This window comes from Thunnus maccoyii, chromosome 14 (genome assembly GCF_910596095.1).
Source record: "Thunnus maccoyii chromosome 14, fThuMac1.1, whole genome shotgun sequence".
Taxonomy (NCBI): Eukaryota; Metazoa; Chordata; class Actinopteri; order Scombriformes; family Scombridae; genus Thunnus; species Thunnus maccoyii.
This window is the reverse complement of record NC_056546.1, coordinates 14193380-14208883: the sequence shown is the minus strand read 5'-3', so window position 1 is coordinate 14208883 and position 15504 is coordinate 14193380. Positions and strand designations below refer to the sequence as shown.

General features: G+C 39.3%; 1 protein-coding gene across 13 annotated transcripts in view; it reads left to right on the top strand.

Moving 5' to 3' along the window:
- LOC121911392 (protocadherin-15-like) overlaps positions 1-15504 on the top strand; it is a 236575-nt gene that overhangs the window by 162271 nt on the left and 58800 nt on the right. For all 13 annotated transcript variants that reach the window (XR_006099846.1, XR_006099847.1, XM_042432816.1 and 10 more), the window contains 3 exons: positions 3959-4087; positions 10535-10840; positions 12031-12261. Coding sequence is in view for 11 of the 13 variants with exons in the window: in XM_042432816.1 (XP_042288750.1) it covers positions 3959-4087; positions 10535-10840; positions 12031-12261 (666 nt within the window). In the remaining 2 variants the exon portion in view is untranslated. The remainder of the gene's footprint in view (positions 1-3958; positions 4088-10534; positions 10841-12030; positions 12262-15504) is intronic.

Sequence of the window (15504 nt, the reverse complement as noted above, 5' to 3'; positions counted from 1 at the left end):
TGTGAACGCTGGCTGCTCCGTCTCCCACTGAGAGCTGATAATCATATAAACTGTCTTAATTTAATTAGACATCACCTCAGTTGGCTCAGCTTTTGCAGCTGTCTCTGTTCCAGGCAGGGGTGAAATGTCGTTTCCTTTTTAAGACGCTGTCTGTGATAGGTAATGAACATTAGCTGATGAGCTGTCAAAGAAGTGATGTTGATCGCCCCCCCTCTCACCTGCGTGCGCATAAACACTCAGATCTATCGCTCCGTGTCATCCGTTGGCAGACTACGTGTGATGGTCAAGTGGAGCTGTATAAGAAGCATATGTGCCACTGCTGTGTCCCAGTATTGCCCCAGAACTGTAGGAGGGCGAAGGGAGGGGTGGAGCAGGCGAGGTGGACAGTGACAGGGTCAGAGAATAAAGAGCAAATAAATAAAGAGAGCGTAAGATGGGGAGTCACCTCACAGAATGAGGTAACCACAAGCTGGTGCTCTTTGTCCTAACATTGATGGACAGATTGTACAAAGTGACACCCTTTACCTGTATAGCGTGTGTGTGTGTGTGTGTGAGAGAGAGAGAGAGAGACAGAGAGAGAGATAGAGAAACATCTTGGCCACAAAGTAAATTACTGCCTGACTCAACTGGGCTAAATGTCACAGTTAGGAAGAAATACTGTCACAACAGGAGGGGAGTTGAATGAGGGAGCGGGTGTAAAGGGTGCAGGAGTGGAGGTAAGGAACTCATTCAGTGCAGCATAGTACTGCAAGGAAGGCAGGAAAAAAAAAGATGAAAATAAGCACAGGAGGAGGGGACAGATAGGAGAAAGCGACAGAGAAAAGGAGGGAGACACCAGGGATTTGGATGTGTAATTAGCACAGAAATTCGGTAACCATGGTAACCTGACACAAGGAGCTAAGCAAGCCATCCCCCCACTCCCCCCCAGTACAACTTCTCTTTGAGTACAGTCGAATCTGCATCCACACACACAAACTTTTTTCAGAAATTCATACTTGTCGAATTTTAACTCTTACATCCTCTAAGCACATGAAACAAATTGTGCTCATCTGTTTGACCGATTCAAAATTCATATTCTCAACAGTGCTAGCTGTAATCATAACTGCCAGGCAGGCTCAGATGCTAAAAACTCACCCTTGGAAGCTGGATAAAGCTGTTCTTCTTGCCCTCAGAGGAGGGAGTACATGACTCCTAACAGCCTGATCATATCAGTCTCTGCCACATGTCTGCCGGTCAGGGTTGTCACTTGAAAGGCAAAGCACCATCAGCCACCTCTGAATCTTTCAGACAGTAAGGACAGAAGACAAGACATCACAGAGCTCCATCTATTTTATGTTAAATAAATAATAGCAGCTCATTAATCACACTTGTGGCCGTAAAGGTAGGATTTTTGGCTTTGATAAGAACTCCTATACCAGGATGGAGATGCTAATTAGCTTCTGGTCTTCTGTGAAATGAAAAATAAGTGGATCCCATCACCACACTGATGGTTAGCTACGTTCCCTTGCATCCTAGTTTTAGTAGTGAAAGGGTAAAAGAGACATCAAGCGTGATGGTTTTCAGCATGGGTTGACTTGTGAGTTCGTACATGAAAGTACTGATTATGTATGTCTCAGAAGCCAGAACAAAGAAAACAACAATGGTGAAGGGCTTCCCAACGGACAGCGAGATGAAGGTGATAGTAACTAAGTCATTTCCTTCGTGACATGTGCTGCTGAATGTCTCATCTGGCAGGGCAACTTCAAACTGCTGTCTTCTGGGAAATAGTAAATAGTTTTTTTCTTCCAAGGGCCAACTCCTCCCACAACCCGCCCATCCTTTCTCCCCCAAAGGAGGCCATTTACTCTATTATTGACATACAGCTTCCTCCCAGCGCACTGAGAGATTGTGCATATTCAGCCATTTTTCTATGTTGATTTATAGGAGTTCTATAGGTGGGTGTACTGTGTCATTGTTTGAAGGTTTGAGAGTAGGGAAAAAGTGTCACTCACTCTGCCTCCAGATGCTTTTCTCTTTTTATTTAGATGATGTTTCAGCCCTCAGGCCTTCATCAAGATCAACAATAATAGTAGGACATAGGCACTGCTATATTATGTAGGCCACACCCTAGTAACAAAGTGTCAGTGTTGAGATAAGTTTGTTGATTAACTGAATTCTGCATCCTTGGCATGTTCAACCTCTGCTCTAAAAGTAAAAGTGTAAAATCAGGGAAAGGAAGATGCTGGATCTGATTTCATGTTTCATGTCCAGATACTGAGGCTTACAACCTTGAACAGTTTGCTTTTAATAACTACCATCAATGCATCTGCCCATACAAAGAATGCAGAAGGACAATGTACTCTGAATTAAGTTTTCTCTTAAAAACAAGAAATGGCGGAATACTGTATTTCTGTGAGTGTCAGTAGTTTTGAGTTTCCTTTTTTATGTGTTAATAAGACTAGAGCCATGCTAACAGTTCTGTGAGGCTATTTTTAGTGTAAGTATTGTACAACTTAAATTTTTGACCCATAATTATGGATGAAAAGTCAGGGGACATGAATGTACCAAAATTCATGAGAATCCATCCACTATTTATTGAGATATTTTAAAAGGTAGGGGGTCACCAAAGTCTGTAGGATCCTCTGAGGACTATGGATGTATGTACAAAATTTTCTGGAAATCCATAGTTGTTGAGATATTTCAGTCTGGAACAAAGTGGTGGACTTCCAGTTGTACAAGTCTTCTTTCTTCAGTCTGTATCTGATCTCATTCCCTTGAAGTGAAATACTGACAAAAGCTTTATCATCCACAAATTTAATCAGTGTCCCTTTATAATTTTGTTGACAAAATCCCTGGCAGAAAGTGACAACACTAATGTCCTTGCTATATCCTTCTTATGACAACATTGTTTATCCAGTGTTTGCAGTGTTGTATACTGTTAAAGACAGTGAATTTATTTAATTTAATTTCGTTATTGTTTTAGTCTGTGGGCCCCAGAAAAGCTGTCATGATTGTGACAGCTGATGGGGATCTGAGTAAAATAAGCATGAACCAGTGCCAGCTTGCATAATTGACTGTAAATCTGCCTCTACAGCATTAGATATCACCTCTTTTTCTCTCTATGACAACTGAAAAGCATTATCTTGATGAGCAACTTGACATTTCAAATGATGCTTTTACACATTAGAGGTAGAGCTATTGTTCTGAATGATACAGCTTTTTATGTAATGGGATGACTTTTGACATCTTTCATAAACTAGGAATTATTTATGAGTCTAGTGGTATACTTTGCAGAGTTTCCTGCTGTATTTCACCTGGAATAAAATAGAGCCTTACCACTTTTGCTAATCAATTCCCGGGGTAAAACCTTGCTTTGCTCAATTGGCAATGCCTCCTGACTTCCTTGCTTAAGTCAATAACATATTTGCATTCAATTTACCTGGATGGTTGATTAAATTTGCACTGCATACCACCGCTAGAACCTTTGTCATCTTTTTTGAAATGTACAGATTTTGGCTTTAAATGCCAGTTCTTTCCTGTGAAGGATGTTTCTGAAGGCAGTAATCCCCTTTTTAACATTGGGACCTTTTTTTGTTCCCACTCATAAAAACATAGCTGCTATTCTGCACTATTTGTCTCCTGCACCTTAGTTATCCCTTTTTGTCTTTAAGTTCTTATCAGGGTCAAAAGTACTTGGTAATTGTTTCTTATTAGTGAGTTTTTACTAGTTAATCTTGTTTGATGCTGATGCTTTTAATTACATTTTGAGATATTGAGGATCTAATTTTTCCAGAGTCTTCACATAGATTATGTATTTTAATGTTGGTTCCACATTTTAGTTAAATGATATCCAGATTTATGATTATATTTTTGTGGCTTAAATTGGGTTTAATGTCTTTTTTGTATTTAAATAAAAAACTCAATACAAATGAGCAGTGAATAACTTTGGTCTTAATTGTGTTCCTTTTTTTTCCATTAGACATCCACTGCCACTGTGAACATAGTGGTGACTGATGTCAACGATAATGACCCTGAGTTTAACCTCACCATACCCACTAATTTTACTGTCCAAGAAGAAAAGACCAATCTGTTTGTGGGACAAGTCATGGTAAGTGACTTTTTTATTTTCTTTTTTTCAGTCATCTAAATCATCTGTTGTTCTCCCGACTGTTGTATATCCACATGTTGCTGTTCCTTATAAATTGTGCCGACCACTGAGTACCTCACTTCCAGTTGTTGTTGTCCATTAAAAAATTACTTGGAGTTTTCAGACATGGATGATCTCGTTGGACAGATTTGTCACCCAAAGCTGCTTCCCTGTTGACTGGCTTGGTTCAGCTCTACTGAGCAGCCAGAGTTTTCTAATTACTGTTGTAGATTAATTGGCCTGATGTTTGTCAGTGGATTAATCATGAAACAATGAAAGGAGACATCCTCTATGAATATGCACATACATGCCCACTAAGCGGCAGATGAGGCAATAAAATCCAGTTGTCTTTGTTTTTATTGCCTCTATTTCTCTACAGATTCACTCTCCTATTTTAAATATAATAGCGTCCCCAAATCCCCTAATTTCCTCCTGACTCACTATTTTGAAACATAGTTTTGAAAGTCAGATACAATACAGAACAGAGTTAAGTTTCAAAACAGTGAACCAGGAGAAGTTTTGAGGGATTTGCAGGGAGTTTGGAGCACTAGTTCAATATCAGAGACTGCATCTTCAAATTATAAAAAAGGTTTGGTTTGAGGTTGGAAGTTTTCTCATCCACTGCCCTTAGCAAATAATTAATAATTAACAAATTTATTTTTATAATGTAATGATGGGTTACCACATTGAATGAACATGTGAAGTAAATTAGGTAATTACTGAGTAAATTGTGCTGTGTGATATTTTGATGTACTCTATCTTGGACAACATTCAGTATAACTACACATTCAGTGTGTAATTCACAACACTGTTTGTATCTCCATGTAGGTGTTGATATCTCCAAAATATATTTATCTTTATTCATTGCAGATACAAATGTCTGTAGCTTTAAACTTACTTCATACACTTTAGCAAAGTGAAACACTTTAAATGTTTTTGTGATCATTGTAGAAAATCATAGAGCATATTTTGATCAGAGCATCCATTTCTGTGTGATGTCCATTCTTTGTCACGTACTTGTAATTGCTTATGCAAACAAAAAATTCCAGCTGACACCAAGGGTAAACAGGCAGCCTTATATCAGTCTCATTTGTCAGCTCTCGGGATGTATATCTATATCTTTAACATTAGCCATCCTATTACATTTTTCATGGGGTAATAAAATGGGGTACCAGTAAATGTTGCAAGTTTATGTAGTGTGAAATAAGACAAAAGGACATATGAAGGAAGCTTGGTGTTTGCGTGGGGTAAAGCTACCTTCAGTCACTCACTCCTGAGTGTTTCTTCAGAAATGCAGCCAGGAGCTAGATTGGCGCTAAGCCCACCGCACCGTCTCTCGCCCCTCTGTCCTGCTTCGGAAGGTTCTCTCAACTGGCGCATGGCCAACTAGAGCTGAGACTGCGCCTTTCAGACTGAAAAGAAAAGTACATTAAAGTACTTTGCTCAACACAATCCTGCTCTCCATGCACATAGAGAGGCAACAGCTTAGCCTGTTGTAGCTGATCAAGAAGGGATGGAGGCTTTTTTTCAATGTAACGCTGTTGTATAAAAAATCTCATGAAATGAGCACAATCTCTTAAACTCGGGTTACATATTGTAGCTACAAATGAGCTACCTTAATTGTCCCTCAATATGAGTTAGATTACATGACAAAACCATTATTTATACATTACATTTTCACCTTTTTGTCACATTAGAAATGTTGCTGATGGTGGATTGCAGACAACCTTCTTTTAGACTGCTACCTTTAAGACAAATCTGGAAAAAGGGTGAGATCACAGTTGTGCAGATGACACCCATATTTTATTGCTTTTTCACCAAATGAATATACTCTTACAGACTTACTGTGTCTGCTTATTGCAAATAAACAACTGGGTGTGATTTCAGTTGAATGAAGACAAGAAAGAGATGCTGTAATTCTATATATCAATAAGGTGGAAAGTTCTTATTGCTTTCTTTCTTTGGGCTACAGTATAAAAACTTAACAGAATAAATCAATCAGCCTTTCATCTAAAAAGAACAGCAAGAATGTGAGGTTTTATGTCCTCATGCATGCCTCCATCTCATACCGGATGCACTATTATCGATGCTGCTGATAGAGTTATAAAGGAACAAGGAGAACTGAGCACATTGTTCCTGCTCTTAAATCTTGACATTGGCTTCCAGGTAGCCATAGATTTTAAAGTGCTGCTGTTAGTTTATAAATCACTTAATGGCTTAGGACATAAATGCAACCCAGTAGGTCCCTTAGATCTTTAGGAAGCAGTCATCTTGTAGTGCCTAGAGTCAGAATAAAATGTGGTACAACTACCTCTATGCTGCACACAGATGGAAACCTCCTGATGGTCTTAGATTCTAGCCTTTTTCAAATCTAAATTAAAAAAAATATTTTCCACTGCTGTTATAAAATTCATTTATTAGTACATTGAAACTATTCTATAACTGTACAAGATCTTTTTCACTGGAAGTATTTTCATTTAATTTATTCAGTTTTAATTTGGTTTCCTTTTCATTGCCATTTTAAATCTTGCTTAATTGATTGTTATGCCTTTTATGCACTTTAAAAGGTACAATAGAAAAGGGTAGGTTAATTAAATATGAAGTACTTAAGCCAACTTTCAATTTCTTGACATGAAGAAGAGGCTGAGCACTGTTACCACAGTTAAAGGCAAGTTTATAGACTCTTACAAATCTAACCAAACAAGCCACGATACCATTATTTTTTTTCATTGTCCACCTGCACCCTGTTTCAAGTATCTCTGTAACAGTTTCTTTCTGGTTTGTCTCCTTTGCTTAATCCTCACATGGTGGACACACATTTGCTCATTTGTCAAGTAAAGAGAACATTTTTGCATTTTAAGAGATGATGCTCATTGCACAGTGTTTTGGGAGACCATGCCCTTCAGCATGAGGCTCCAAAATAATCTAACATAGATAACACAGTTTGATCTGTTTGTAATTGTTGTTGCAGGCAAAGTGCAAGAGAGATAGACACTCATACATGAAAGCTCGGGTCTCTGACTTTAATACATTGCCCTATTTCAGGAATAAAGATATATGGCACTTGGATTGTATGTGCCAATAAGTGTTTATAATGTACGTATATGAAAATATGACACATTTTCTTAACTCTCACTTTTCTGTAACTAATAACAGGGTGTCATGTAGGGTGAAAATGAAAGGAGATGAAAGAGATGCTGCTGCCTCATATATCTGTCGATTTTATGAGCTAAACAACACACCTGACATTCTGAACCCCACATGCCAAAAAATGGCCCTTTTTCCACGGGCCTGAATATTGTCTTGTGGTTTGGAGATTTTTTAGGAGATTTGTGTGCAAGTGCATGTCTGGTACAAGTAGGGTTTGAATTTTAGTGTGTTCTGCTAATGGATTCCGGTTCTTATCGATTCCCAGTTTTAATTCTGCCATGGTAAAAAATAAATAAATAAATTGTTTCAAGTCTTTCTAACTGAAAATTCATAAAGTAAATATATACAATAAAAACATATAATCCACAATCAGAACATACTGTCCATTTTCTTGTGGATGCAAAATACAGACTGCTTGAATACACCTACTATTTGTGTCTACTTTTTTAGTTATTTCACATTTAAATATGATGTGTTGAGGTTAAATCAGTTCATCTTTTTTCTGTATTGCCTTGAATTTCCCTGCAGGGAGGGAGTGTTAAAGCAGCCAACCACAAAGCTTCAGGCAATTGTCAACAGTGAAGATGATTCCAGTGCAAATGCATAATAATATTGTATGGGTTAATGCTAGACCTAAAACATTTTGTATTATCATTACAGTAATTGGAACAGGTTCCCACCTGTTCTTATTTTACACACACACGTACACACGTAGATTAAAGACAATTTACGCATTATGTTATCACAATCGACAGCATGGCTTGTGCTAATAGAGTCATTTGTTCTGTGACTGACAAATCCCTCACCATGCAAGCCTGTTCTGTTTGCTCAGGGATCCATAATCTGAGCATCAATATGACCAGAGGACAAATCGATAAGCATTTGTGTCAGCTGCATCATGAAGGCTTCATGTAGACTTGTTGGTAAATGGAGAGGCTGTTGAACATAATATATCAGAACATAATGCTGTGCTGTGTTTCACTTGGTTAACATGTTTACAGTTATACCTTTTGTTTGGTTTTGAGAAGAAAGCATAAATACTTAATTTCCGGTGTAGTGAGGCATCATTCTGACTACAGTATAAGTGGGCAATTTAGACTAAATCTGAGGTTTCAACATTGAAGCAAGACACATACAAGATGAATATGCTCTTTTTGTAAATACAAAAAAAAGGAAAAGAACACTGGCCCCCAGCCAGCAGCATACAAAGGAGTCAAATTTCGCAGTGTGTGCAGGTACATGCAGGTTTATAAGCCTGCACCCACCTGATCAAGCTGCTTTTTGTGCTGCAACCACCCGCACCTGCCGGATGTTCCACTGCTCCTACCATTGATGTAAACCAAACCAGCCCACAAGCTCGCCATCACAAGTCTGTGCCAGTTACCACCAGGATAAAGGATTCCTGATTGGAAAACTAAAGCTAGAGCTAAAGATTTCCATAACCACTGTTTCAGTGAGGCCAAGATGTCAGCTATGATTTAGACACCATCATCAAATAGCCCTATAATTGCCAAATAATTTGGTGCTGTTGTTTTGGTGAGCTAGGCTATGCCTTCTGCACCCAAGCATTCCAGTTTGACCGCCTATGTTTGTCATGTCTGCCAACATCTGCTGCAGGTCACAGGGCAGGCTAAATTGGAAGCTGCAGTAATACTCTAATTTGTTGTTTGATTTTATTGGTTGTGAATTAAATGGATTACACCTCTTACAAGGCGACGAGCAATGACAATTTTTGTTATGTAATCACTGCAGGAAAGTAGTGATCCGTGTGCACATATTGACATGATGTGCTTTCCTCTGCTTTGCAAAGTCTTAAAGCTGAGGTCCAATTGTTAGCGTTGGCTTTGAATATTTGTTAGGCACTCCATGTAAAGCAAATTAGGGGCAGCTTTTAGCAACCATATGTGTGTGTATCCTCCTCCCTCTTCTACTGTTCCTCATAGGGTTTTTTTTCCCCATCTCTGAGCTGCCTTGTCCTTAGTTGCACTGAGGTTGAGAAATGATTGCCAAACAGATTAAGTGTGGCTTGATCTCCCTGTTTTATTCACCCTTCTCTTCTCTCTGTCTCTCTCTCTCAAATACAACAAAGAATTACCAGACTGTGGAAGTATGAACATAAACACAGTCAAATACTATATGCACATGCATAATAATGACCTGTCATATCCACAGGGGGATTCAAATTTATAAAGCAACTAACTTATTTTTTGCCCTGCAGGATCACCACAGCATCACAGTACAGCACTGTGTGCATCTCTTAAGCTCTTCATTTCTCTGACCTTTTTTATTTTGCTCTCTCTATTTAAAGAATGACATGCATGATATTCAAGGCTGTTTTAGCATTCAAGAATTTCCTTTTGATGAAATGCAGAGTTTGCATAAAAAAGGTTAGTGGCTTTTGAACCCACAAATGATTACTCATGAGTCTGTGACAAAGACTCTAATCTCAGTATAGGAACAGGAAATGAGACTCAAATGTATGAGAGTTGTTTTAGCTTGGCTGCGGTGCTGTAGCTTACATGGGATTGTGCTTAAAGCCTCTGTAAATATGTAAGGTGTTAAAATAAAGCCAAGCTCTAATGGATCATCAAACTCAAAACAGCTGCCGTCTGCCTAAAGGGAAATTCCTCTGCATTCAGTTTTAAAATCTGTTATTCATATGCCGTGTATTGGTGAATATTTATCTCTTTCTAGTATTACTGATATATGTAAATGAATTATTAGTGTTTCCCACAGATTGTCAGTTTACATCAGCAGCATCAGAGGGGAAAGGTTTATTGACGACTTTTTATTGAGGTTTCATTTAGCAAGCCCACTAACTCACTTTTTTTTTTTTTTTTTTGGTCCCCCAGCATATGAAGTCACTCAGTCCACTGTAAGATAATGGCCATTGCATTATTAGCTGACTATTATGCCTCCATGTGATTATCAAGGCTATATTTCATGCTGTCTCTCGTGTTGGCACAGACACATCACTTTTCAAACAAGTACAGATATGACGGTGCATTGAATTATGGCCATTGTAGTTAACTAAATTGAAATTGTTTTAAAACAACCACAGCAAAAACCACAAGTGTCAGACATCAGATCAGCCAAATAGAAGTCAAACAACAGACGAGCAATGTATTTACAGGGTGTCTTGCACAGATATTAATATTACATGGGAAATGTTTCTTCTGATATTCCTAAACTGAGTACACAAAGATAATCACACATATTCTCATAACAGAGCCTTCTGATCATTTTCTGTCTCCCCAGGCCACAGATCCAGATGCAGGAGCTAATGGCCAGGTGCAATACCGGATCGTGAATCATCCTGATTTGTTTACAATCAGTGCTAATGGAAGCATCTACACAAAAGTGCCACTCGATCGGGAGCTTAGGAGCCAATACGACTTGGTGGTAGAGGCCTCAGATGGGGCAGTGGACCCACGACGGACCACCTTGACCCTCTCAGTCCAGGTGAAGGATATCGATGACAACAGCCCAGTCTTCTCCCAGCAAACTTATGTGGTGAACGTACCCGAGAACAGCCCTGTTGGAACTGTGGTCTTGAAGCTAAGTGTAAGTGAGTGGATGTGTGTGTTTGTTTCTAGTTGTCTCTTTCTTTCCATCCCTATATATCTCCTGTCTCCTTTCATATCATGCAGTAAGGCTGTTTGAAACAACTGTTGTATTAAGACAGCTCTAGCATCTTTTAACTTCAAGTGCAGGCAATTTAGCGTTTAAAATGTCAAATACTTCCAGATGGAAACATTTACACAGACAGAAACATACACAGCCTTTATATACACAGCGGAGAGAATTTTTTTTTTCTTCCATCTTGACAGCTCTCTGGGCATTTTTAGAATACGACATAAAGCTGGATTTTTCAATTTATAACCAGGCTTTGGTAGAGGATAATTTTTCCATCTCTCTTGACAAACATTAATGTAATGCTCCGCAAATGTTGTTAAACCTTTCAACTTGGCGGAATCTGTCTTTGGGTAGATTTGACACTGTCAAATATCGGTGCACATGTTTGCACAGAAGTGAAACCTAGTGGATGCAGAGCACAGAGTAGAGGGGCGAGTAATTGCTGGCATAGCGTGAGTGACATCTCCCACACAGGGATAAAGCAAGAGGGGAGAGTGAGAAGAAGGGGGTGAGAGTGAGGGGTGTGAGTGACACTGGCACTGTGATACCATTAATCTCCTAGACAACGACACCTCAACTCTAAACAGAAGGGGGTGGCTGGCAAAACACCTAAAGAGCAAAACTGAGCTAATGAGTGAGCTGAATGTATTATATCTTTTTTTGTATATCAATGAATAATGCTTTGTGTGTGTGTTTCTGTGTATGGAGGGTACATCAACAAAACAACATGCATACCAGCATCTATATACTGTATCTTATAATCTCCTATCAGAGCATTAGCCTTTCCAAATTATATCTACTTCAAGGACTGTGATTTCATGCAATGAGGACCAACTTAAGCTTTCCTTTGCAGTTTAATTTAATCAGAACATATTAATGATTGATGTAAGTAACCCCTGTAGCATAAAATTAAAACAGAATCATGAATATTCATTGTGCACATCCACAGTGCCTATATGTCTATATGTAAGATTCCGCTTTTGAAAATATATGTGGCTCTCGCTCTCACTCCCCTTCCATCACCCCTTTTTTTCCACACATATTTTCTGTTATTTTTAATGTACATTACTGTAATTGTTTGTTTGTTTTTCTACCCACCCTCTGCCTCCTCTTTATAGGCAGTGGACTCAGACCTCTTCTCCAATGTCACATATCAGATCAAGACTGAATCGGCCAGACAGCTGTTTTCTCTGAACCCTGTCACGGGAGAGTTAGCTGTGCTGCAGACCCTGGACTTTGAAGACCTGGCAGCTATGAGTATGGGGGCCTCTTACACTTTCCAGGTAGAAGCTGTCGACCAAGGAGGGGTCATGCCCCCAGGGCAAGCTACCGTCACAGTCCGCATCACGGTAAGAGCCTTTGGATAGTCAGCCCACCCCAGCCATCTATCCTCATTGTCCCTCAGGAGCTGCAGCACTGACAGTGAATATGTAGTGAGCCATTAGCAGAGTTATACATAAGTAGTAGCTCACATATACAGATAGGGGACATATTATACAATATTGCACCTCCGCTGTTTGTGATGTAAAATTCAATATCATACCATTCAGCGCCAAAGCTGAATGTGTTTTTGTAAAACCATGGTTTGGCCTCCCAACCTGTGTCCTTGTAGCTTCACCATGACAAAGAGAATTGATGGAGAGGTGCCACTGCCATGCACCCAGTGCTATTCCAGATCTGAATGACTCATTAGCTTTGTGACAGCAATTATGTCAGGTTTTTCAGAAGCTTGTGTTCCCTTTCCAACCTTTCAAGAGATTAACAGCTGAATCCGTACGAGAGGATTAGACGCCTTGTGTTGTGATACCATTCATGTGTGTATGCATGAGTGTTTGTGTGTGTGTGTGTGTGTGTTAATGAATGTGTGTTGTCATTCTGAGGAAATCTGTGCGTGCATTTGCTTCCAAATGTGTGCATAGACATACTGTATTTCTGTTTATGAATTCAGTCCACCCCTAGTGAGTGTCTCAAAGTCTGCAGAACTTTATTACACTGAATGGGAGGGAGGGCCTAAGCTCATTCAAGCAGGCTCACCGCATGGTCCGCCAACCTGTAGAGTGAGTTTGTCCTCCGATAAGGGCAAGCTTTGTTGCACTGTTCGTGCTGTCACCCAGGAGCAGTGTTTGATAGGATAAGGCATTGCACAGCCACTGATATCAAACCAATGTCTGCTATTTGAAACGGCAGACATGAATTAGAATGAGCCTAATGGATTCACGCAGGCTTCTCAGGGACTAGAGATTGAGTCGATCCCACTGATTCCACTTTCTTCCTCATATAACATCTCCAGAGGGTTATTTGAAGTCGGTTGCGTTTGATTTCCCCCTTGTTTTGTTGTTGTCTCTTTCGTTGGATGCCTTGCAGTGATGGATTGAGTGTCCTGCATGTCTTGCTGTTCTGAATGAGTCTCCCAAACTTTTTTCCTTTCCATCCTTGCACTTCAGAAATGTAAAACAGACACACTGTGTTTGTTTGTATGTGGGTATGCGGGTGTGTGCATGGATGGAGATATGATATGTGTGTGCGTACATACAACAAGTGATATGATTCAAGCAAACTCAAGTGTATCTGTGCATGTATCTTGTTTGCAGCTTCCTTGTGAACACTTGCAGCACATGGATCCAGCTTTGTTGTTCAAAGCAAGAGCAGGATCATAGATTTTCTGCTAGGAAACAATAAACCTGTGTATAGATCAAAGTGAGACTGCCCCACACCACTGAGTTTACAGAACACATACCGTTGCCCATGGCTCAGTCAAATCAGTGGAAAGTAAAAAGAAAAGTCAGAAGAAAAGGAGATCAGGCTCCAGCAGTTATACTATAGAGCCAAGCTATTCCTGAGAGAGGTGTGAATGGCTGACTGAGTTCTCATTCTCACACAGAAAAGCAAAGATTGAAAAGTTAACAAGGTTTCGTCCCTTTGCAGGCCCACAATAAGATATGCTGTGTATCACTTACAGGGGGAAGGTTATTAAAAGCAGTGGCGATGTTAAGTTTGGACTGTATGCTAGGGAGCTGTAAATCACCAAATCCCAACAAAACTGTTTCATCACCTAAAGGGAGTTCCATGCAGCAAAAAAAAGATTAGATAAGAAGGCAGCGTACACAACGTTTCACATCAGTCTTGGTGTTCTGTTGTTGTAAGGGCCAGCAATGGGATTTCTTTTTCATATACCATATTTTTGAACAGTACTGTGCTAGACCTCTAGTTCAATTTGATGTCTGAGAACTTGATGTCATGTGTTGTCATTGTTTTGTTCAAGAAATGATTAAAAACTTGTGTTGAAACATCAGTTTTTCCAAAGGTCCAGCTTGTAAAATCACACTGAAAACACTTCTGTTAAACATCAGACATTCAATTAGGTCAGAAAACCTCTTTCATGGTTGTCATCATCCAACCCAGACTCCATTATCTTGAGATTTCTTGAGAGATTAAAAGCATTTTGAACAGAAGTTGCTTGTAAATCCAAACTTTTAACACAGTGGCGAGCAAATTATTAGCTTTTATTCCTTTCATCTTATTTTGGCAGTTACTCAAGTTGATTTACCATCATCAGGTATTGCAGATTGGAATGATTATGTTTATTGGTAAGGATAAACCAAACACAAAAAGCATTTAAATATGAGCTATTTCTCAGATTACCAATATGTGATAAAAGCTTGAGAAAAAGACAATTAAAAAAGACAGAAAAACATTGTATTGGTGCGATTTACACACCATTTTCAGTTACTATGTTCTATTTTAAAACACTGTAATTACTTGAAGATTATTATTTTCATTTGTAAGCATGTGATAACAATATATGTATATGTTTATGTGTTACATTCAGCTTAGATGTACAGTTCTCACAGTGTGAGGGCAAAGCCAGGGGCATGGTGAATTACTGCAGAAGGAAAATTTTCCTGAATCCACAATAACTTGCTTGAAGTGTTGACTGAAATCAAACAAAGCAGCGGCTGCAAAATCTTCACTGCTACAATATTACTCTTTCAGCATGCAGACAGCATCAGCACAGAGATTTCTATATGTGCCGGCTGTCATCCAGATGGCCAGACATTAAAAACATTTCCAGCGAACCACTTTCTTACTGTTTTTTGTTTGTTTGTTTTGTGGTTTTTTTTCATAGAAAGTTGTTTGTCACCCTATTGACGCATCCAATTGAGCGGAGCCTATGATTTGAAAGCGAAAGCTAAACTGTCAGCCACTACTTGTGCCTACGTGCTTGTCAGTCACGTAGGAGTAGGCAGGACAGGTAATGAGGCCACAAATTTGGGGGGTTTAGCAACTTAAGTCCAAATGGCTTTCTGCTTCTTTCCGGGAAACAAAGTGGACACATGGCTTTTTGTTATTGTGAGCTGCTTTTCATGCTGATTGTATCACACTGATTTATTGACATGGAGTGTTGTTTTTGAACTCGCCCATCTACTCTGTATTGTTTTTAATGTCAGTCATGCCACTGAAAGGTATAATATGTAACTTTCCTGCATTATAATGTCTGTGTGTTGAAGCCTCCCAAATCGGTCCCAAAAGCCTGTGTGTTTTTATTTCACCTGACAGATCACGAGGAGGGAGGTGGCCAGGTTAAAAAAAAA